This window comes from Cryptomeria japonica, chromosome 6 (assembly GCF_030272615.1).
Source record: "Cryptomeria japonica chromosome 6, Sugi_1.0, whole genome shotgun sequence".
In the NCBI taxonomy this organism is placed as follows: Eukaryota; Viridiplantae; Streptophyta; class Pinopsida; order Cupressales; family Cupressaceae; genus Cryptomeria; species Cryptomeria japonica.
This window is the reverse complement of record NC_081410.1, coordinates 8162004-8187216: the sequence shown is the minus strand read 5'-3', so window position 1 is coordinate 8187216 and position 25213 is coordinate 8162004. Positions and strand designations below refer to the sequence as shown.

The following is a 25213-nucleotide window of genomic DNA, read 5'->3' as shown; positions in this document are numbered from 1 at the left end:
ATGTAAACATACTAAACAAATTTGGCAAACAATTCAGACTAGTATTCATGCTATATTTAACAAAAAAATTAAGTTAGAAATCAGCTTTATTAGGGCTGCATTACTCTCTGAACATGTTATCAGAATTTTATCATCAATGTATTTTGTTATATATTTGGTTACTTAGATGTAAAGATGTTTTCTCTAATGTCTTCCCTCCTACAAAAGTGATTATGCATGGTTTATCCTCTAGTATTATTTTACAACAGTCCTCTCTTGCTAAAGCCTTCAAAGAGAAACTCGGCTACAACTTAGAGCTCAAGACACAACTATATAAAGTTCAGTCCCAGCTGGTAGCTATTGCTAAATACTACAATGGATCTCTACTCACAACTATGAATATCATTGTGGAAGAGCATATGCTTGATATTCTTGGAGAAAAGTGATATCAGTGTAATTGCAATTTGCACTTATTGTTTTTCAGTTGTTTTATTGCTGAACTGCTCCTCATTGTAAAGCTTTATGGCAAATTTAATCAAACTTAAGTTTCTTCTTTCAAGGAGCATATCTTGAAAGACATCTCTATTGTACATTATTTTTTCTATTAATATATGCATTTTTTCAATTAGAAAAAAATGATACCTCATTTTAAATGCAATTTCAATGCCTATTACATTTATAATAATGTTCATTTGCAATGCAGGCCATGCAAAAGTGGATTGATCTCCATTGGCCAATTTAAACTCTAATTTGTATCCAATGAAATAAGACAAGTCATTTATTTGTCATCTTCAGAGATGTCTCTGAATCACTTTAGAGATATCCAGTCAACCTCACAGTAAAGAAAAGATTATCAAACAGAGCAAGTTTATAATTATTATCTAAATCAATGCTTGAGGTTACCCCATATTGCTGTTGACAACAATCAATCTCACTCTTCTCATTCTTCTCAACCATAAGGCACACAAGACATAAATATTGACCACAATTAATTGATCTTCAACCATAGGAAACAATTCAAGTAACCATGAAAAGTGAAATACGTTTTTGTTATACAATTGTAAATAAATCCTACTTATGCAAGGGAATTCAGACTTGTTCCATATGCATAACTGAAACTAATAGGCATGAAAATTCTAGGGTTCTTTCTGACTTGAAACTCAATCTTTGATGTTAATGGTTTGTCAATTTTCCACCACCTTGAGGCTGATGGTACAAAATGTAAAAGCTCCAGTTAGTGTTCATATGTTGCCCCGGAAGAGCTTCTACATGAAGCATTTGCTGTCTTTACTTGTTCCTCAAATATAAATCGATCCATGCAATTAAATTAAGCCCTAGTAACATTAATGGAAAAGGACAAAACATTAGCCATGATTCCACTTTCTTATTGGAAATTACATTTCTTTATTTACATAAAATCCCCTACACCTCAAGAACACCTTTTATTGCAGGCCAAAGCATGATCACAAACCCCCTGATTTCATTCATCTGAATGTTTTCAGGATACTTATATGCCATCTCGGAAACCTAGCCTCACTGGCCTGTAACTTTTGATAGGGAATCTTTAATTATTTTTGCTAGCTCTTCCCTGAAATCATGTCAATAGTTCAAATCCTTGGAAGATAGTGGTCCAAAGTTTCATAAATAAATTAATTTACTATACACATTATCAGTTGCTATTAATATTCCTATAGCAAGCAAGAGTGAAAAAAAGGACAATCCTCACCTGTCAGGTTGGAAGAGCAAATAGCGATATACAAACCACTGTAAAAAAGAAACCATATTATATCAACAATAACTTCAAACACTCATTGACGCACTGCGTGGTCATTGCTTACTGACACTACAAAGTATGACAAAATTACTTGTATATTTGTAATACGAAAATTAATATGAAAATCAAAACTCTGCAGGTTTTTTATCAGAGACTTACCCCAGAAAAAAGAATTCCAATAATTTCAAATGCACCTGGAATAAGAGGAAGTCTATCAACTGCCTGAAACAATTACAGAAACAAGAATTTTGTTACTTTTTTGGATAAAGGTACTTGGGGTTACGTGACCTCAGACCTGGAAAAACCTTAAGCTGCGCCAGCTGGAAAAGCATAAGCTTGAGAAAATAAATGGCATACAAGAACTACCAATAGCTTTCTAAGCTCACCCCACATGAAATACAAGACTTCATCCAAAAACAAGAGAACACGAAGGCTGTGCTGAGGGATGAATCATCATAGAAATGATATTGGGAGCATCTTACTAACTTCTGCACAGCTAAGGACAGACAAAAACGTGTAGAAATATACTTAAACAAATTGCAAACAGTAGTCCCTTTCCATGTGATGTGAATTCCCAGTTCAGTTTGCTCTCCTGCTAATTCAAAGAAGACATTCTATTACCATAATATATTGTGAGTAAAGAGAATTTACGCACAGACACTCTCCTCATTCTATCTTTTGGCACCAGCTATCATTCAGAATGAGAGCCTGCCAGAAGATATGCACATCCGTGGCTAGAAAGGAGGTAAAAACACACCAACATAGATAGAGTAAGGCTTTCTTTGATTAACATGTGAACTGAATAGATGCTCATTCTTAAGTGCTTTGCAATCTGATGCATCCAGAGACAGCTATGAATCATTCTCCATGATCACAGAAGCAAGAAGATGCAAAAAGGTGGCTATGCTAAGGTAGATACCTTTATGTGATTGGACAAACCTATTTAGATCTTTTCAAGGGGACTGGACAAGATTCTAAGATTTATTTCAATGAAGATTCAGTTGAAAAGCTGAGAATTGATGTCCCATTCTACAGAGAACTGGGATATACTGCTTCTCCAAGCAGAAAAAGGACATCCAAAGATAATTCTGAGGAAATATTTCAATTTTCTTATGTTGCTCAGAACTCACACACTCTTTCCAAAAGCAGACAAGAGCTGCCAAGGAGACAAAATTGCACAAGTTAAGCTCTGGTCAGTGATCTCCTTCAAACTCAACCTTCTAATTATATGCATGTTATCATATGGTTAAATAACTTGTTCACTCTTTCATGTACTGTCAGCAATACATGCAAGGACAAGGTCTACATTCCAAGGCGATCAAGATCCGCATTTCAATGATGAAGTCAAGGAAAAACATCATCACAACTTTGAAGATTCAATCACATGGAGAGGGTGATCAAAGGGATGGAACTCATCAAGGAATATATATTCAAGACATTCACGGAGGAAGCATCAAGGAAGGAACACCTCAACAAAGCAAGTGTGAGGATTGACATAAAGAGGGATGCTACAACAATCTTGAATTTCCTTCGGAAATCCAAGAATCAAGGTCAACACAACAAGGAGGTAATCTCGGTCAAGGACACCATGCACAAGAAGATCAAGCATTGACATCATGAAGTTAGGAACTTCATCAATGAATTTCAAGATCAAAGAGAATCAACGAAGGAGACGTCAAATGCACATTTCAACATGTTCGACAACTCAAGAACATCATTGAGGAAAGAATAAGGTGAATTCCCTAACATGAAGAAGGAAATGCATTACACAAAGAAGGATTCCGAAACGAGATGTGAAAGTGAAATGTGATCAAGGACATTGTGATAGTTTCAGAAGAGTTAAGCAAAGTTAGAAACTTGATCACCAAAGATGATACAATTTGGGAATATGATCCATCACATTCGTCAGGGAGCTTGGAAATGTTTGAGTATCAAGAGATATTGTCCAAAAGCAAAAACTTCTTTGTGACGATCTACAAGATAAACATGATGAGGTGGCACCTAATCACATTCAACCTATCAAATAATTCAAAGTCAAGGCATCCAGGTTCAATGAACCTGACTCATCTTATGAGGTAGACAACTATACATATGACAAGTGGCACTACATCAAATTTTGTTCTATATACCTAACATCATTTTTCATTGGTCTACATTCGAAGGACATGTGTCCACAACATTGTAATTTTCTCATTGGTCGAAGTGGAGTTAGTTGTAACTAACCCTAATTAGGATTTTGTTGTCTAAATCTCGGCCATTGATTTCAAATCAATCCTGGCCCTTCATTGTTATAGAGACCTCTATATAAGGCTCAGTCTTCTCATTTGTAAAGGTTAATAGTTAATAGTTGATAGCTCTTTAGCAAGCAGTAGAGTACGAGGAGAAAGCTAGAGAATGTTGCCAAGACTATGGTGGAATTAATACATGATTTTCATTGAAGCATGGTGGATCTTTATGTGTTGTTTCAACATTTTGCATGGTTTCTTGTTACTTCTCAAATTTAGTTGAAGTTCATTGATTATAATGGAGAAATGTGATGATACTTGATGGAATTCTGGTTCATACCATTTAAGATTTGTTTATTGCAAATTGCAGTGTATGGTTAGTCTGAACCTGATTTAGCACTAGTTCAATTGTGTATGTTCACTTGAATTGCACCATTTTTGGGTATTTGATGAATGTTTACAATATGAAAATCTTTTGTTTCCTTTGGAGATTGCATCAATTTTTTGTAGTAGTTTCCTCATGGCGAAGCAAGGCTTGATTATGGAATCCATCTATCTGAGCATTATTTATTATCATCACCTTAGTGTAAGATTAGATTTCTTAACCCTTCGTCCTTTTGTCTTTTATTTTACCAAGTCAGTTTAGATTCCATGTTCAAGTAAAATGTAAGTCCCTTTGTGATTACCAGCAATATCACATCATACACTGAGTCTATCCACAATTTTAAGTCAATTGTTCACATTGTAAACCTTGGAGTTGCCTTATTTGATCACATTGTTTAGAATATGAGGTTTCTCTGTTCAAGAGACGATAGAATACCTGGTATTTTATTCCGTGTTCGAAGTGTCATAAAAAACACATCAACAGTACTCCAACTCTTAACTTGCCGAAGCCTCACAATGCTCTTGGAAGCCCTCAAAGTACGCCATCTCAATTCATTTATACCACAGTAAATAAAATCTCAAGTGTCTTTTTCTGGTTTTAGTAAATTCAGAGGCATATCCAAGCTGCTTGCTAGTGATAAGTGTTTACTCTTGTAGGTTAATGTTATTTAATATGCAGAGTAAACAAAGATATCATTTGCCGAACATAGAATAATAGAGTATAACAATGTCAAATACGATAGAGTTTCAGAAAGATGTATCATTCATTACCATATGCAATGTGTACAATAATCAGCTGGTTCCTGACACAACAAAATGAGTACAACAAATACTATAACATGGTTGGTTAAGATTACCAACCACAAAGAACTGCCAAACCCAAGTACTTGTCAGGAACAAATGACAGCATTACATAACATAGCCGACTAATATTTACACAATTAACACTTTGGATAACACAATATTTATTTATGAACACTTGGCATAAACTGCCAACTACATCAGCCCCCCCAAAAATGAAGTCGTCTTCCAGACAACGGAATAGAAAATGGGGCTATTGTACTTGGCATTGTTATACTCTATTATTCTATGTTCTACAAATGATATCCTGACAACAGCGCCAAAATGTTTACTCATGTTGGTTAATGTTATTTAATATGTAGAGTAAACAAAGATATTATTTGCAGAACATAGAATAACAAAGTATAACAATCGCAAGTACAATAGAGTTTCAGAAAGATGTATCATTCATTACCATATGCAATGTGTACAATAATCAATTGGTTCCTGACACAACAAAATGAGTACAATAAATAATATCCCACGGTTGATTAAGATTACCAATCGCTAGGAACTACAAAATCCAACTACCTGTTGGGAACAAATGACAACATTACATAACATAGTCGACTAATATTTACACAATTAAAACTTCAGCTAACACAATATTTATTTACAAACACTAGGCATAAACTGCTGACTACAGTAAGTTTGTCTCTTGAAAAATGTTTGAGGATGGGGATTTGACCCTTTAGGCTATTATTGATAAAATTTACAAAAATGAAGGGTATTTTATCCCTCAAAAGCCAAATTTGACTTCAAAGAACCATCCAGGAAAAATTTACCCTAGACATGGGGATTCTATTTGGGCTAAGAAGATCAAAATCTAATGTATATGATCCAAAAGAATGGTGTCATCATCTTTGCAGCCTATACAAAAATCTAACCTACACCAAGAATCATAAACAACAACATGGATTTGGAAAGCTTTCAAGCATGCATGACAAAAGACTAATACATGTGATTGATCTCTCTATGAGGATTCAATGATAATGGATCTTGCTTATTTGCAAAACCAAAGGACTTGTACATGCATTGCATATTTCTATAGAAATTTTGACAGTGTTCCCCTTTGGAATAACTCTCTTCCTAGAAACAAAAGAATCTAACAAAGTTTCCCCAAAGGAACAAACAACTCCAAAGCCCTTGTAAAATCTAAGTTGCCGGTTCCGGTTTGGGCTTAGGTTCGGGTTCAAGATTTGGGTTCGTGGCTTCGGCAATTTTTTTTTGGGGGTTTTGAGTTCGTTAGTACAAAAACACATAAAAATAAAAAAATATATAAATATATGCAGCAGTAGTTAAGTTCAAAATATACAACTATGCTAATAGTCAAATAACATAGTGTTGACGTGTATTTTGTACACCATCATACACAGAATAAAATACCTAAAGGCATCTTATCCTCTCTTGAATAAAGTCTCTAACTGCTGAAGATTCGCATGAAGGATCAGTTAGGATGACTCCAATGTTGTGGTTAGTAGGGTCTCTACGTGTGGACAAGCACCAGTGGTATGATGTGATTTGCTGTATCCTCAAGGGGTCTTACGCTCCGAAAGCTTGAAATCTTACTAAACTAAGAAGCATTTCAAAAAAAATAACAAAAGGATAGGGTTTGCAAGAGGTCTAATCTAATCTAACCCTAAGAATGACTTCATGTGGACAAGACTTGGCGAGATTCTACCAACTTCAATTTCGCCATAAAATAACAACTTAATTGAAATTGGTGCGATCTTCTAAGGTAACGAAATGATTTTCAATGCATCAAAGATCAAAGACACTACCACGAAGGTACATATCCAAGATACAATAATGATTGAAGGTTAAGTGATTCAAATATCTCTAGTTGACCACGCAAGGCGTTCCTACAATCAGCAAGAAGCTAGTGGTATGGTAAGCGAATCCTACCAAAGATCAAGTCTCACACTATGTCCTTCAAATTAACACACTACTTTGATTGAGCATGATTCAAGTAAATTGAACAACCATGAAGATAACCAAGAAAGTTGCAACAAAACACCATAACTTCAATATTTCATTGATTTCAAAGTCATCATATACAACAATTGTTTGAATTCCTTTCCTCAAACTCAATCTTGCTACAAAAGTAAAAATTGCTTCTAATCTCTCTAATACATCAAACTTTCTCTCTAATCTCTTAACTATCTCTATTCTCTAATCTTTTAAATGAAATGAAAATGAGGGTATAAATAGCATCCTCAATTACAATGAACGGTCCAGATTGAAAGCAGATCAACGGTCGAGATCATGACACCTAAACCCTAATTAGGGTTTGTTACAAATGGCCTCCTTTTTACTGAACAATATTAAATGCATAGCCAAATATTAAATTTGGCACAAAAACCTAGGAGACATAAACCAATGACAATTAAGGTGCCATGTCATCTATAACAACCTCTCATCTAGAATCTTATTCCCTTTCCAATTCTCCTTTTTAGCATATGCAATGAATCTTGATACGATTCCTTCGATCTCAACAATTGGAATCGCGAGAAGATTCTTCATTCTTTCTTCCAAGTGGATGACCTGATCAAATGCATCTAGAAGAGCTGCGTCCCAAGTAGATTCAAGTTCCTTTGTTCTTTCAATCAGGAGCATGGTAGCAAACATCTGATCATATTGCTCGTCTGTGATATTAGTGTCCTTGCAAAAGATGACCTTGATTCTATCCTCTAATTCCTGCATATCCACATCTGTCTCAACTTCGATCCTCCTGCCAAGAATGGTACGTAGTACCTCAAATACTCTGTCCTGGATCGGGTTGATCACCTCCTCAACATGACTGCATCTAGTTTGATGTCCTCGAAGAGAACTTCCTTCATCTGGCGTAAAGTGGACCACTGAAGCAAACTATGAGATCCTCCATCCATGATCTTTTCTTGCGCTAAGACCTTCCTTGATGTGTGTCTAATTACTTTCAAGACAGGAATGATAACATCTTTGGTATGAGCAAATGCGGCTACTGTTATCATCAAATTGTGGATTATCTCAAGAACCTGGATAGCTTGATGAATAGTCTTCATCATCCTTGTTACAAATTCTATGGCAACTGTATGAGATTTATCCATCCAAGTACTCGTACGCTGGACCATATTCCTGAATCTCTCTGCTTCACCAATAGATTGAAGGGGAAGTGCCTGCACTGGTGATCTAGCTGGATCCTGACGTCCCAAAGGTTCATTGAGATGACTGAAATATGTCCTCCATGCACCGACCTCTCTCTCAAGCTTTCTACTCTTCTCCATTTCTTCTCTAAGCTTGTCCTTCAATGCCTCAAAGGAATCTGTGGCATCATCTAGTGTCTGCTCAGCTGTGGATGGACCTAGCTAAAATGTCTCTACATCATATTCCTCTGCTAAGATCTCACCTTCATACTTGTCTACTGCCGGTGTAGCTATCTGTAATTTTCTGGATCCAGTCTCATCTCTAATCATCTTGGACATCTTGGTAGCCTTTCTCTTCTCTGTCACTTCCTGGGAATGTCCAACAAGGCTCTCTAAATCAATCACATTGTCCTCGTCCTCTATCACGATCACCTTCGTTAATCTTTCCTTCAACCAATCTGGGATGGCCGATCTTGTCTCTTGAACCTGAATTTCCTTATGCACTACTTCTTCTTCTCTGGGAGGAGATGTTACTTCGTTATCTTCTTTATCTTCATCTAGCTCATAATCCTAGAGAGATCCACCTGGTGACCTTTGCGGTGCCTGTCCTTCTTCCTGCCTATCGTTCTGTACCATCGACTCCATGGATTCTTCCACCTGAAATGTTCTCTTCTCTGGTCTAGAAGAAGTACCGGATGAACGATCTCAGTTGGCCTCTTGCTTCTTCTTGGAAGATTCCCTCTTTTCAGGTCTCTCTTTCCTCTTCGAACCTCTTGGATGGAGATCGCCTTCACTTGCACTTCGAAGGTTACCTTCACCTGAATTTCTAGGATTAGGATTGCCTTCGCTTACACTAGCTCCACCTTCGGCTGGTTTCTCTTCCAAAGTGAAAGTCATAGTTATGCCTTGCTCTCTCAACTTTTGATGCTGTACGTCAACCCATCTGCGAGTACAAGACAAGACTGGAGCCATCAAAGCATCCAAATCCACAACCTTGGGCTCATTCCAATCTAACCTTACTGACTTACTCTCTCGATCATAGGATGACTGGATATGTCTGCCACTGTCCTGAGCTTGGTCGGCCACTCTGTAAATCTTGCATTTCTTGATGAAATCCAAAGGCAATCTAGAATGCATTTTTCGTTTCACTTCAAGATCATCTAAGAGATTCATCATAAAATCTTCAATTTGTCTTCAACGGGTTCAATTCACTTCCTTTCTTGCCTTCAAACATAAAACTTGCTTGATCTTTGCCCAGTACATGCCCTATGAAGAATTTCGCTCTGGTCCCTGGGAGAGGGACGGGAGCTACAATGGATTTCGCCCTGGTCCCTGACTGAGGGACAGGAGCGATTTTTGCAATTTGGTCCACTTTCTTCGTGTTTGTGCCTTCAAATTATATTCAACTGGTAAAATGCATCTCCTTGGACCTTTTCAAATCGTCAAGTTGTTAAAATCCTGCAAGGACAAAGCAATATTTGATTTTGAGCTCCGGTCCTTCACTGAGGGACAGGAGCGATTTTGACTCCTGAGGCATTTCTGTGTTCGTGAAATTCTTCAATTTATATTCATCGGAAAGATCACGCCTTTCTTTATTACTTCCAATTCGAAATTCATCTTGACCCTGCAGGGACGGTAAGATTTTTAAAAACGAGCTCCGGTCCTTCACTGAGGGACAGGAGCGATTTTGCTCCTACAGGCCAAAATATCAAGATTTCACAAGTTTAATCACTTCACAAGGCAAAAACGAATCATTCCCCATGCCCAGGATCAAAAATCAAAAAAAACTCAAAATTTGGTCAAAATTACTCAATTGAATAAAATTCACATTTTCATCATTCATATTTAGACAAATTAAGACTCTGCACTCAAAATTCCAATTGAAAATAGACCATTCTGGCGAATTCATTCCATTCAAAATTGCATCCTACAAAAGGAAGCTTAAAAAGCTCTCAAGACTGACTGGACTCTGGCCTGAAAAGACAGTAACGAAAACCCTAAGGCTTGACCCTAATCCAGACAACTGACAAACTACCAAAATCCTAAAAAGCAAAGCGAAAGGCGAGCAAAAACGAGCAAAAAGAGGGGGTCCCCATTTTAAATGGGGCGATGTGTGAAATGGTCACAACACATAGCAAAATACACCATCATATATTAAAGTTTTAGTTCAAATAACATAGCAAAACAGTAAATACACCACCATATTAATGTTTTAGTTCAAAAATAAAAATGTCAAGCTACAACAATCAGGCATCACTGATCAAATTCTGCCCAGGTTCTGTGAAAAGGGGCAAATTCTGACTGGGTTCTTTTGGGTTTGGTAGGAACGAACCCACAGGGCTTGGGCAGGACCGTGTCTGGACCCAAGAAGAACTGGCCCAAGACCAAGACCCGGGGGATCTAGGCAAGGAACCCAGTAACTTAGTGTAAAATCAATAAAACTTCCAAGCTTCCCTGCAAAAACAAACGATCCCAAGCATGCACCTCCTCGCTTCATACAATCAAAATTGAAGATCCCTTTCCCAAATCTCCAATGCTCTATATGTAATTCTTGACTCAAGCTTTGGATGTCACCAAAAATGCAATGTAGTTGCATTTTAGAGTGTACAATAAGAGATGAGAATAACAACTCAGTCCCCAAAGGTAGCAAGATTTTCTCAAAGCCTAGCTAGAGAAAATCAGAAAATAGAACAAATTTATCCTAGCATTATCTATTATCCTAGAAAAATCAGGAAACAAAACAAACTTGTCCTGATATTTCTTCAAGAGGAGGATCCCAAGATTCCCTTCATGTGGGGAGTTTAAATTTACATGAGGAGATCTTTTGCAATTATGTATAATTTACACATGATGTTGGCCAAGATGGACATACAACTTTCCACCCATGGGAGCCATGAGCAACTTATACACCAAACTAACCAATGCAATTACAAAATAAAATAATTATCTTTTTGGTTAATGCTGATTGCCATATTCCGGAGATGCTCCCACATCAGAATCCAGACCTTTGGAAACCTATATTTTGAGCCTGGAATGTAAGAAACCAGGTGATGTTGATTTGAAGGACCTTAAGAAGGAGGTTACAATGCTCAAAAGTTGGGTTTGAAAGACCTTCTCTGGAAGAGATTGTGATAGGACCTAACCAGGTTAGCAAGGACGAACTGAGGATTAAAAAAGTCAACTACATGACCCTTGCGATTGGTTGATCTGCCTATTGATGTGCTGCAGCATTGCAAAGGACTCATGCACCCAAATGGAGACCTGAGGATAAGATGATACCAATATGGACTCAGAGTGCTGTATGAAGACTGTTAAGGATGGCACACCCATTCAGAGGAGAAAGACCTGCTTTCATAGAAGAATTTTTAATTCTGGAAACAATACTAGTAGGGTTAATTATATTAGGTGTACTTTTCAGTTGTTTAGCTGTAGGAATATAAGTGTTATTACCAGTATTTCTTTTACCAATCTAGTTTGTGATTTATGCAGCATGCTTATTCTTATTCAATCTTTTTTGATTGACACTATGGCCTTCAGGGTCTTTACAGACCACATGGATATATATGATCATAAGATTGGAAATTTCCTGGTCCAGAAATCTTTCAGATCAGTGATCAAGATTGGTTCAACGATATAATTTTGGTTGATTAATCTAGTTTTTACCTCATTTATCATTAAAAGATATTGTTTCATGACCAGCCCATTGTTAATTATGCACATTAAGATTTCTCAAGCCAAGGAAGGAAACTTGGTTTACCAAAGCTTGAGGATGTTGGCGGTAATATTGTACATACGGGAATAAAAAGTAATTAATTAGGAAGTACTTTGTTTAATAATGTAACCAAGGGTTGGTAGTTACGGGTGCGACGGTTGTCCCTCGCACCCCCTCGGTACCTTTATATACCATGTGATGTAACTTGTCAGTATCACGATTATGAATGAAATAGTATCTTTTCTGTTGGTTTAATATTGTTGTCTGGTATCTATGGCATTACTGTTTCTTGTTAAGTATTTTGTCTGCATGTATTAAACTATTTTCCCAGAGGGCAAACATCTGGTGCCGTTGCCGAATTAAACCTGGAATGACGGGAGCATACTACATGGCACAACGATAATGGGACAACCAGTGAGAGAGGGGACAAGTAGTAATCCCAAGGAAGAGCCAGAGGAGTTGTTCGAAGGAGAGAGAGCACTGACAAGGGATTTCACCTGCATCCTACAGCCATCAATCGAAACTTACGTACGGAGGGAGGCCACGACCGAGGACATCCCTGAGAGTGTCGTGTGGAGTGCCCTTGGCGTAAGTCCAATCGTAAATCGGTTGATGAACAACTTGCCTAGCTTGTTGGCACAAGCATTTCTGCTGTACAAACTCGCCGAGAGGAAACCTACCGTGAGAACCGTCCGCAACAAATCCTACAACAGTTCGAAGAGAGGAGTCGGTGGGAGGAGGAGGAACATGACAAAAGTCGTCAACGAATCTTCAACCCTACGAAACGAAGGAATTGATGCTCGTGACGCTGAACAAGGATAGAAACCGTGTGCCAAAGGGACAAGAAGAAGACAGGCATGAGGCAGCCGTGAGGAAACTAAGGTTGGAACAACAAGCCGAACATCGGCGACGATTGAAGAAACTTTCTGAAGAAGGAAGCGGAAATGGCAATGATGGCTCGAGTGGCGAAGGCCAAGTTTCTGTGTTAATAGAAACCACCAAAAAGAAGTTGGGGGCCCTTTCCCTCACATTGGAAGAGATTGGCGACGGGAGTACGGTAGAGCCGTACACACCATTTAGAGGTACAAAGACCAAGAGAGAAGAGGAGACCGAGACCGAGAACAGAGAGGCGGAGGATACCACTACGACCGAAGGTGTTGGGAGAATAACCTGGTGGGACCCAACATACCAAATCTCGGCGGAGTACCTTCTGGAGGAGTTCCTGGAGGGCAGACTGGGCCACTGCTAAGGAGCGTGATGGCGAATAAGTTCAATGGAGACGGGAAAGAAGACCCAGTACGGCATTGTCGTACATGTGAAACAATCTGGTCGGCCAATGGAATGACCAACAAGGCGGAATGGGTGGTGCAATTCCCCGCCACCCTACGAGGGGTAGCCATTGACTGGTACTCCGATGCTGATAAAATGAAGCTGGCAACTTGGGACGAATTACATAAAGCCTTCGAAACAGAGTTTCGACTTTTCAGGGACGACAATGAAATCGTGGCGGAAATCTTGAGTACCAAGCAAGGGAAAAACGAGACCATCCAAGCGTATAGTCGGCGCCTGAAGGAATTGCTGGGAAAAATGGACAACCAGCCGGGTGATAGATTAAAGAAAAGGTGGTTTGTGGAGGGTTTGAAATTGTTCCTCGGGAGGAAAATGAAAATTGTACCACCCACCTCCTATGAAGATGCATATAACCGGGTAATGGACCTAGAAAGTGAAGGCAAGACATCCAGGAAGAAGAAAGACAAATCCTCGAGGGAGGACTCCTCCGAGGGAAGTAGCAGCGACAAGGGGTCGAGCAAGAAGGTGCAAGCCCTCCAGAAGGACATGCATCACATGATGAAGTAATTTAAAAGTATGAAGGGAAGCACCAGTAAGAATGAGGAAGTACGGTGCACGAAGTGTAAGGAGGAAGGTCATACAAAAGGTACCTCTCCTAAAAAGGCCTTCTGCGACATTTGCCAAGTGTTGGGACACTCCACCAAAGAATGTCCATACAACATGAAGACACGAGGGTATCAGGTGCTCTTCACCCAGGAGTAGCCGTCACCCCCCACTACAGCGCGCACATCCCAACCTCAAGCCAACACCACGGCATCATCCGGTGGTTACAAAGGTAACCAAAGGGGAGGGAAAGGCAACAATAATAATAACAATAACCAGAGCCAAATGCAGTATGATGCCAAAGGACAGTCGATGATTCAGTGTCAGGCCTGCAACCAGTGGGGACACTTTGCGCGGGATTGACAGAAAGAGGAAACACCCCAGAACTTTTGCAGATGGTGCGGTCTTGGAGACCACGATGACACAAATTGCCCCAAGCCAGTGGTTAATCTTCTCAATATTGAGAAAACCGGCAATGATAGAGAAGTGTTGGCAATCACCCATGCTTAGGCCAAGAAGGCCACTTATCCCAACCCCCGTACGGAGAAGGAGAGATTACGAAAGGCAAAGGCCGACATTGAGCGGGAGATGACTGCAAAACGCTGAAAAATGCAGAGGTGGTGAGTACCTCATCCCGTATTGAAGCAAAAAACAACATTATTGGGCAAGTCTTGCAGATGGAGGTGCCGATAAGAGTGAAGGACCTTCTGGACACAATGCCATAGCTGAGGACCGCCATTCTCAATACTGTACAAAGCACCGCGCACACACCTTCAAGTGTGACTCAGACGGAAGTCCCGGTCAGCCCTTCGACTAATCCAATGTTGTTGACCTTAAATAGTGGTTGGCATCCTACGGTGGTGGAAATGGGAATCCTCGGGACTATCCTTAAGGACACCATCGTGGACAGAGGATCTAGGATGAATGTGTTGCCAGAGGATACATGGAAGAAGCTCGGGAAGCCGACACTATGGCCACCCACATTCAATTTGATGGGAGCAGACCAGCATGGTATCAAGTCACTCAGCACCCTGATGGCCCAGCCGGTGACAATTGGCACACAACCCTTCTTACTGGATTTTGTGGTAATCCCACTTAAAAAGAAGGGCTATGACGCCATCTTAGGGAGAGGGTGGCTGGTCACAACAAAAGTGAATCACAATTGGAAGAAGAACACCCTCTCCATGGAGAAAGGGGGGTGGAAGTACATTATTGATCTGAAGACCTAGGCCATCAGTGAGGAGCTTGCATCATCCAACTCCGACTCAAAAGACTCAAATAGATGGGAGTGGGATTCCTACGAAGGCAGAGACGAGATGGAACCAAATAATGAAGGAGTGCTTGAACTCGATGGCTGCTCGGAAGATGACATCTGCTCATTGAATGGACTCTTCCATTGGCAGATGGAGGATTATGAGTTGTTCCAATGTAACATGCTCTAGATAGAAGAGTCGGAGGAGAAAACTTTGTTTCCACCTGAGTATGGAGAATACAGAGAAGGGGAGGCCCAAGTGGATGAAGCTCCGATGCATCAATTTGAGAAGGACAAACCTATCAAGTATGAGGAGTCCAAGTCAAAGGTGACCAATCTGGGAACAAAGGAAGCCCCTAAAAACATATTGGTCGGGGACGATTGGGATCCTGTCTTGAAGGCAGCAGCTTTCAAAATCTTTTTGGGGTATAAGGATGTTTTCGCCTAGACATATAAAGATCTGAAAGGAGTGCCCCCTAAGATGTGTGTACATCGCATTCAACTGGTACCTAGAGCCCAGTCGGTGCAAAAGAGGCCGTACTAGATGAACAGAAACTATGCCACAAGAGTGAATGAGGAAATAGAAAAAATGTTAGACGCTGGCATCATTTTTCGGGTCTAGGCCAGCGAATGGGTGTCTCCGATTGTTATTTCCTTAAAGAAAGAGGCTAATCAAATCCGGATCTACGTCAACTTTCGGTGCTTGAATGCAGTCACTATCAAGGATCCTATTCCTTTCACGGATAGCATACTGGAAGAGGTAGCCAGCCACGAAATGTATTCCTTCATGGACGGGTTTCCAGGATACAATCAAATATACATCGCCGAGGAGGATAAGCTCAAGACCACCTTCGTGGTGGAGGACGACGTGTACACATATAACTGGATGCCATTCGGTCTATGCAACGCGCCTGCAACTTTTCAGAAGATCGTCCTGCACATCTTTGATAAGATATCTGTGAGAAACTTTCAAGCTTTCCTCGACGATTGGCCAATTTACAGTGAGCAGGACACACATCTGGTAGCTCTAAGGGAATGCATGGAGAGATGCCAGAGGGCAAGGTTGGCATTCAACCCTAAGAAGTGGAGATTTATGGTGCCGCAAGGCAAATTGCTCGGGCACATTGTTTGTAAAGTAGGGCTAAAAACAGACCCTGATAAGATCCGAGTGATCGTGGAGATGGAGTCACCCATAGATGTCATAGGGCTAAAATCCTTCTTGGGTCACATTGGTTACTATAAAAGGTTTATAAAGAATTTTGCTGATATATCCTACCCCTTGGATAAACTAACTCGGAAGAGTGATCCGTACACGTGGGGGACTTCGGAAGGTGAAGCTTTTGAAGAGTTGAAGAACAGGCTGGTGGTGGCCCCCATCCTCGCATATCCGAATTGGGACAGGGAGTTCCATGTCCATGTAGATGCCTCTAATTTCGCAATTGGTGCCACATTAGCTCAGGTGGGTGGCCATGGACTGGACCATCCAATCTATTTTGCGAGTAGATTATTGTCTAAAGCTGAAAAGAATTTCAGCACAACGGAGCGAGAGGCCCTAGGCATGGTCTATGCTGTGCAGAAATTCAGACATTACCTTCTGGTGACGCCATTCACGTCTTACGTGGATCACCAGGCACTTATGTATTTGGTCAACAAACCAATCATTCAAGGAAGGATCAGCAGATGGCTACTCTTGTTGTAGGAGTTTACATTCACCATCATTGTCAAATCGGGAAAAAGCCATGTGATAGCCGACCAATTATCTATGATAAGGTCAAGGGAGCCGCCAGAGGGAGTTAATGATGAATTTCCGGATGCTCACCTATTCAAGATCGCAGTACTGCCATCATGGTATACTACTATCAAGGAATATCTCTCCACCTCCCTGTTCCCACAAGGTATGCCACCTGGAGAACGGAGGAAACTGGTGTTAAGAAGCCGTACATTCCAGTTGATTAATGGATTACTATACAAAATGGGGCCTGACCAGGTGTGAAGTCGGTGTGTGATGGAGGAAGAGGTGCCTAGCGTTTTGAGGGAGGCACATATGGCCCAGCGAGAGGCCATATGGGACCGGACACTACCTCACGAAAGGTGCTACTTGCAGGTCTATGGTAGCCCACGCTGTATAATGACGCCAGAGAATGGGTAGTGGGTTGCGCACGTGTCAGATAGTCGGGAAGCCGTTGAAGAGGGATTTCATGCCACTCAACCCCTCGCATGCTCAAGAGTTATTTGAGAGCTGGGGGCTGGATTTTATTGGACCACTCAAGGCCAGCCGTGCCAGGAGGTGCCGCTACATTGTGGTTGCCACAAAGTACTTAACCAAGTGGGTAGAAGCATGGGCCTTGCCTAACAACTCGGCCCTGAGTACGGCGAGATTCATCTATGAGAAGATAATTACACGGTATGGCATCCCCATACAGTTGACCGACTGGGGCAGACATTTTGTAAACCATGTCATCAAGCTCCTCACTATTGAATTCAAAAAATTTCATTCATTGTCCAGCCCTTACTACCCACGAGTGAATGGGCAAGCGGAGGCCACCAACAAGATTCTCGTTGTAGTGATTTACAAGTCATGCGGAGTCGGGGGGAAGACTGGGAGGAAAAATTACCCTCGATTTTGTGGGCCTATCGCACCACCTACAAAGTGACCACAGGCCAAACTCCATTCCAACTGATGTATGGGCAGGAAGTTGTTGTGCCAACCGAGTTTATGGTGCCCAGCCTCCGTGTTGCAATCAAAAACAGACTGGGGGATATGGAAAGCATAAGAGAGAGGTTGTATGTCTTGAACAAGTTGGATGAGAAAAGAATGATGGCCCAGTGGGCTACGGAGGCAGCGCAACAAAGAGGAAGTTGTGGCACGACAAGCACTTAAAACGAATGAGGTTCGCCCCGGGCCAACTGGTACTGAAATATAATGGGCACAATGAGATTAAACCGAGCAAATTCAAAGTAAGAGGGTTAGGGCCATATAAAGTTCGAGAGGTGGCCGAGAACAGGTTAGTCAAGTTGTGGACACTGGATGGACGGGACGTTCCAGACAGCGTTAACGGGTCAAAACTAAAACCATATCGTGAGCACAGACGAAGGACTGACCCGGAATCTTCCTGAGGGTAGACTTAGGTAAAATTGTTCAGAATTAAAAATAATAATAATAATAATAAAATAAAAAATAAAAAATAAAAATATAATAAAATAAAAAGAATTCACCGTAGGACTAATACCGTACGACGAAAAGTTCACGCAAGGGAAGCGCTCACCGTACGGCCGACGGATATATAAAGTGGAAAACACCATACAGTATATGTATGGCGTTGTATGGCCAATAACGCACGGCGAAAGTATTAAAAGAACAAACACCGTATGACGGGTGTACAGCGGAAAAAAGATTTTCGTCACTATGCAGAGAGATCGTACGGTGTACGATGGGGCAAGAACGATTTCCGTACGACAAAGAAGCAACACGCAAGGGAAGTGACCGTACGGCTTGCACGGTAGAAGTACGGCGAAGAGAAGCAACACGCAAGGGAAAGGTGACCGTACGGCTTGCACGGTAGCAACACGTGGTGAGGTGACCATACGACAGTGTTCCAAAGGCCGTACGGAAGCATTCAATTGGCAACACCCGTACGGAAGTGTTTAGCGACGTATAAGGGGGAGATTGTGGTCGCTTGAGGGGGTAAGCACGTGCAGAAAATTATTCCCTAACCCTATTTTTTAATATATTTAAGGGCACAAGAGACAAAAGCAAAATCATTTAATGGACCCTAGCAGTGGAAAGAATTAGAAAAGACAGTTGCGGCAGTTACCTGCTATAGTGCCGTCAACCTCTACGAACAAGAAACCTATTCGGATTCTGCCTTCCGGTGTGAAAGTCAGGGGCGGTATGGCTGACAGCAGCAAAAGCAAGGGCAAAAAGGTGCAACCCAAAGTGTAGCAACAGATGGCAGGGAAGAATGATGTGATCGTGGACACCATTACCTTCGAGGGTTTGAGTGGAGCAGATTGTAGAAAATGGTGGGACGAGACCCCGCATGATGATCCCGTGAAGGCACAGCTGCGACATGCACAAGTACAATGGGCCATCCAGATGCCCATCTTTTGCATTAAGGATTTTGAGGTTGTGTTGCGGACCATGATTGGTGCCTATGACCCACGCAGGCGGTAGTCGGTATTCGATTATGAGCACCACCAGGTTACGGTCTCTTTTGCTTCCACAAAGTTTACGAGGGTTTTTGGCATTCCATGAGCATAGGGAAAGAAAGTAGATAAGGGGCAGAAAATATCCCCAGATTTAAAGGACAAACTCGTGAAGTTGATGTGTCGCGACGACCTCACACAAGCCGAGCTAGATAGTCTCCAACATGCCAGTAAGGGAAGAGGTCTGAAGAAGTCGTTTTTGTGAGAGGGGGTATGGCAGTGCCTTCTGGATGTGTTGAAGAGCCGCTTGATGGGAGCCAATAGGGCTTCGGACATTGCAATGGCACAGATGGTATTGATGAATGGCATCCGCAATGGCGTGGTATACAACTGGGCATTAGTACTAGTGGATAGGATGGAGGAATTTATGACCCTATAGCACAGAACCTTCTACATGCCCTACCATGCCATTGGACTCTTCTTGGATGTCGTACGCCTTCGAGGTTCACCAAACACACAACACTTGGCACCACAAGGCCATGTACACCCTAGGCAGCCGCCTATATTCTATTGGGTTCATTTAGATATCATGGCACCTAGTGGAGATACACAATCAAGCAAGAAACGAAAGCAGAGGGTGGTGGTGTCTAAGTTCCAGACAGAGTCGGAGTCCGAGCCTAGTGACCCGAGTGAGGAGGCAAGTGCAGAGGACTTCGTGGATACGTCACTGGCCACCGAGAGTAGTTTCAGGATCGTGGGTAGAGGCAACAACAGGTGGAGGAGGAGACGAGGGCGCAATCTTCTGCAGTTGGGTAGACAACCACACCTCCACCTCTCGTAGTTGTGCAAGCAACGGAAGCCACACGACCCCTGAGTGAGTTATCCCAGCAGACGGCCTTAGCAGGTGCCACTCGGACTCTGCCTAGAGCGACAATATTGGCAGTGCCGGTTCCTGGTTTTGGGCAGGGCCGAACACTAGTGATTATGATTCCCCCACATGTGGCTGCGACATTGCTAGCCCTACCAGAGCCTCAGACGGTCAGCGTCAGGAGTCCCATGACAGCAGCAGTAGAGTTAGGGACCAGTGGCAGGATGGTTGGTAGGGAGGCTGCGGTACCATCAGAGCATCCTGGAGGGAGTGGTACCCCCTCTCAGATAGATATGAGTGCTTGGATGAGTCGGTACAAGATGGCACTAATAGCTCCAATTGGAGCAGTTGTCCTCTCCCCACGGCATGAGCCAAGCCCTCATGATATTGTGGACTTGGTTGGGGATAGCTCACCGAAGACTTCACGGATAGTACAGAGAGACCACTTTCCCATTCCTGAGTTGGTGCTGAGTCCCAGGCAGGAGGAGTTAATCTAGAGCCCCCCTCATGACGAGCCACTGCAAAGTCCTCATGAAGATGCCCAAGAGATCGATGTCCTAGCATCTCTGAGAGTGGAGGGTGATAGGGAATTGGAGCAGTTTCTTTCGGACATGGTTGTCGGACCTCAGAGGATTGTAGCCTTTGCCAGGTCTCAGGGAGATGCCAGGACAGATGGCGAGACCAGTAGACAGTCACTGTTGCGGAGGATAGAGCAGGTCTTTCGTGAGACATACTATGAGCTAAGGAGGACACAGTATATTGCTCAGGGTACCGAGACCCAACACCAAGAGGCCGTGTCGGCATGGGAAGAGTTGGCTGATCGACTCGAACAAATGGAGTCACACAGGGAGCAGTTGTCTCGAGAGAAGGCCTCGTGGGTCGCAGAACATGCTACCTTGGAAGCAGAGTTAGCCGAGGAGAGGTCGGCGAGGGATGCCTTGGGGGCATTGTTGGAGGAAGCCCGGGAGGACAAGGCTATGTTGGAGAGCCGCTTGGCTAGTGCCTTAGAGATGGTGGAGCAGAAGGATAAAGAGGTCTTGGAGGCCGTGATGATGGTGAAAACAACTATGGAGCAACAGATGGTTGCAGAGCGGGACCTGAAGCTAAGGACTAAGCAAGTCTATGAGTTACAAGCACGCTTGGCAGCCGCACCTCATGCATCGGCAGCCTCCTCACCAGGGACACTTCCTCCGCCCCATTCTCAATCATGATTTCTTTTTTGTTGATCATCCCATTTTGTTTTCAGTCGTCAGGAGACGACCTTGTTTTTTGGGGGGATGATGTTGGTAGTAATATTGTACGTACAGGAATAAAAAGTAATTAATTAGGAAGTACTTTGTTTAATAATGTAACCGAGGGTTGGTAGTTATGGGTGCGACGGTTGTCTCTCGCACCCCCTCGGTACCTTTATATACCATGTGATGTAACTTGTCAGTATCAGGATTATGAATGAAATGCTATCTTTTCTGTTGGTTTAATATTGCTGTCTGGTATCTATGGCATTACTGTTTCTTGTTAAGTATTATGTCTGCATGTATTAAACTGTTCACCCAGAGGGCAAACAGAGGATGGCCTATTAATAGTATGAGTATAAATCAGAGATCTAGCATCCAAGATCATCCACATTCTATGATCATCTGCAGGTTCATTTGTGATTAATCGCATTCAGAAAATTCAATAACATAAACCCTCTATACTTTCTTATAAGAGTATTAAGACAATGTCATATCCCCACCCTAGTTGGGTCAGCCCAGCAGTCTTAAAAGTGTTTTCAGACACTGACAAATATATATATAGTAATAAAAATAATTAATTTAATGTTAATTTTAAAAATAATAATAATTTTTTTTTGGTGGCCAACCTAGGCACTTTTTTTGGGTGCCACTTTTGGGCCCTAGCGTCTCCCTTCATACTGATATGTGTGTGTGTGTGTGTTGTTGGGCACCAAAGGAGGGTATGGTTGGATTTTTGGATGAATTTCCAGTGTGACTGACACATCCAAGTCAAAAACCCTGCTGGTGTGAAAGTTTGGATGAAACCCTAACCTGTGTTCAATTCAATCATTCGTCCTTGCAAATTCCTAATCAGTCTCTTGAATTTTTTGAGTAGCTTTAAAGGCCATTGGAGCAGAAATATAGGTCTGGCGCACAGAAGAAGGTCAGTTCAGGCTAAACTATCATTAGATGCCATTTTTGGGTGTTCATCTTACCAGTGCACAACTATACATGACCACCATTAGGAGGCACATGCAACTACAGAAGTCCCAGGTCAGTCTACCAGAGATTTAGTTGCGAATCAGACCCAACCACAAAAATAAATAAGGCAAATAAATAAGGCAGTTACTTGCTGATTTGAACCAATTTCCATGCAACAATGGCAGGGAGATTATCACCATTCAACATAACTGCATAAGATACCTCTAGGGGGCTAGGTCATTGAGGGTTACATTCATCAATTCTCAATTGAAGAGTTCCAGACCCAAACGCCTATCTGCAGACTAAACCTATAAGTCCAACCATCTGTCATGGCATAACATTCAAAGAGTATTATGACATGAAGACAAGAAATGGACATAGGAGGAAAAGGTATGAAGAGCAGCCCCATAGAGATGTACAACGGCATTTGGGAAAGAATACAATACCTACTTTTGATGGATTGGAAAGTTGTTCGAGTAGAGCATGGTTGCAGAAATTGGATACATACTTCTCTTTGAACCCCATGTTTGAGGAAGAATCCATAAAGTTCGCCACCTTGCATCTTAACAGGGAGCATATGAGTGGTGTTACCATGGCATGGTGACCCAAGGACATGACTCAGTCACAACCTTAGAAGAGTTCAGCCAAAGATTGATGGAGAGATTTGATAGGAAGGATCCAAAGATTCACTTTAATGAGCTAGCACAGTTAAGGGAAGAGAGCACAGTGGAGCAATATGTGGCAAAATTTCAGAGGCTGCCAGATGTGACGAAGAGGAGGCTCATAGTTATTTTGTAGGGAATTTCTTGCAAGAGGCCATTAGCAAAGCCCTATATTTGGACGATTCGGTGGCCAAAAGAAAATTCTACCCCAAGAATGCACCACCAATTCAGCACAAAAAGCCTCAGAAAAGCTTCCCTCAACTGAAGGCACTACCCCAAAACCAAACAAGGTAGAGTAATCCAAGAATGAATTTTGAAGGAAAAAAATTCTTCACTTGTAGAGATCCATGGCAATCAGGTCACGAGAGTTTTGGAAAGAGACAAATACATTACATAGAATTAGTTGAAGACCAAAGAGGAGAACATCTAGGCGGAACACTTGCAGCACTCCCAAGAGCACCTAGGTATCACTCTTTTTGCATTAGAGGAATCTTACAAGGGCAAAGGGTGACAATTTTGATCAATAGTGGGGCCACTCACAACTTCATTGATGAAGGATTAGTGGCTAAGGTGGGTTTGAGGAAAGAAGATTTTGAAACGTTTAATGTTACAATGGAAGATGACTATGCTATTCCATGCATTTGTAGGATTCAACAGTTGGAGTTGACCTAGTAGGACACAAGATGCAAGATGAGTTCCATGCGATAGGCATTAGTGAAATGAAGTTAGTACTGAGAGTGCAATGGTTGCACACACTTGGCGAATACACACAAAATTATCAAAACTTGGAGGTGAAGTTCAAATCTAATGTGAAGGAGGTAGTTCTTCTTGGTCTTTCCAACAGGGATACTATGATGGTTTCAGCCAAGAGGAGGGAGAAAGCTTTTCTTAGAGACCAAGTGGCTTGGGCAACAAAATGCTTCATTACAAATACAAGTCCATCCAAGGATGAGAGGTCCTACCATGTTGATATTCAGTCCATCTTGGATAAACATAGCAAGGTATTCAATGAAACTTCTCCTAGTTTGTCATTGAATAGGGGCTTTTAGCATGTGATTGAGCCTGAGGAAGGAGAAAAACCCATCATCGCTACTCTTTATCGGCACCCTAGGAGATACAAGGAAGATATTGAGAAGGCAACTAAGGAGCTATTGAACATGGTGCACATAAGACCTACTTCTAGATCATTTGCTTCATCAATGGTATTGGTTAACAAAAAAGATATCAAGTCAAATATATAAGATGTTATTCCATTCGTAGTCGTTGTTCGTCACAAGTTACATTCAGAAGTATATAAAGATACCGAGGGGGTGCGAGCGCCAACCGTCGCACCGCAACTACCACCCCGCGGTTGCCAACTAACCAAGACAATTACAACTTAATTAACTAGTTTTATTTTCATGTACAATATTGCCGCCAACAATGCATTGATTATAGAGCCCTCAACAAAAAAGGTAGTCAGGAATCGCTACCCCATACCAAGTATCAATCAATTGATAGATGAGTTAAATGGTGCAATGTACTTCTTTGAGATTGACTTACAGTTAGGTTATCATTAGATAAGGGTTAGAGATTAAGAAGTGCACAAAACACCCTTCAAGTGTCACTATGGTCACTATGAGTTCTTGGTCATACCATTTGGGTTGACTAATGCACCCGCCATCTTTTAGTCATGCATGTTTCTATTATTTATTTTACAATTGAGGAAGTTTGTGCTAGTTTTCTTTGATGACATCTTGATCTTCAGTAAGCCATGGGAGGATCAATTGAGGCACGTAGATGAGGTGCTTGGCATACTTGAGGAACATTCATTCTTCGCCAAGGCATCCAAATGTGAATTTGGTTTGAATGAAGTACCGCATTTGGAATTTAAGATTAGTGACCAAGGAGTTAGCATGGATGAGGAAAAGATCAATGCGATTTAGGATTGGCCTAGACCAAGGAATTTGTCACATTTGAGTGGATTTGTGGGACTTTGCAGCTACTATCATAGGTTTGTAAAGGGGTTCTCATAGCTTGCAGCCCCATTGACGAATTTGATGAAGTAAGAGGCCTTCTATTGGGGCCTTTTAACACAAAGAGTTTTTGACAAGCTCAAGGATGTAATGATTTCGTACATTGTCTTGGCTATTCCAGATTTTTCACTTCCTTTTGTCTTAGA

General features: G+C 41.6%; 1 protein-coding gene across 2 annotated transcripts in view; it reads right to left on the bottom strand.

Moving 5' to 3' along the window:
- Nucleotides 1-946: 946 nt before the first annotated feature.
- Nucleotides 947-25213, bottom strand: part of LOC131069393 (protein CURVATURE THYLAKOID 1C, chloroplastic) — a 66146-nt gene continuing 41879 nt past the window's right edge. For both annotated transcript variants that reach the window (XM_058004799.2, XM_058004792.2), the window contains exons 4-6: nt 1913-1975; nt 1706-1743; nt 947-1567 (exon numbers count right to left, since the gene is read on the bottom strand). In XM_058004799.2, the coding sequence (XP_057860782.1) occupies nt 1513-1567; nt 1706-1743; nt 1913-1975 (156 nt within the window). In that variant the 3' untranslated portion in view covers nt 947-1512. The remainder of the gene's footprint in view (nt 1568-1705; nt 1744-1912; nt 1976-25213) is intronic.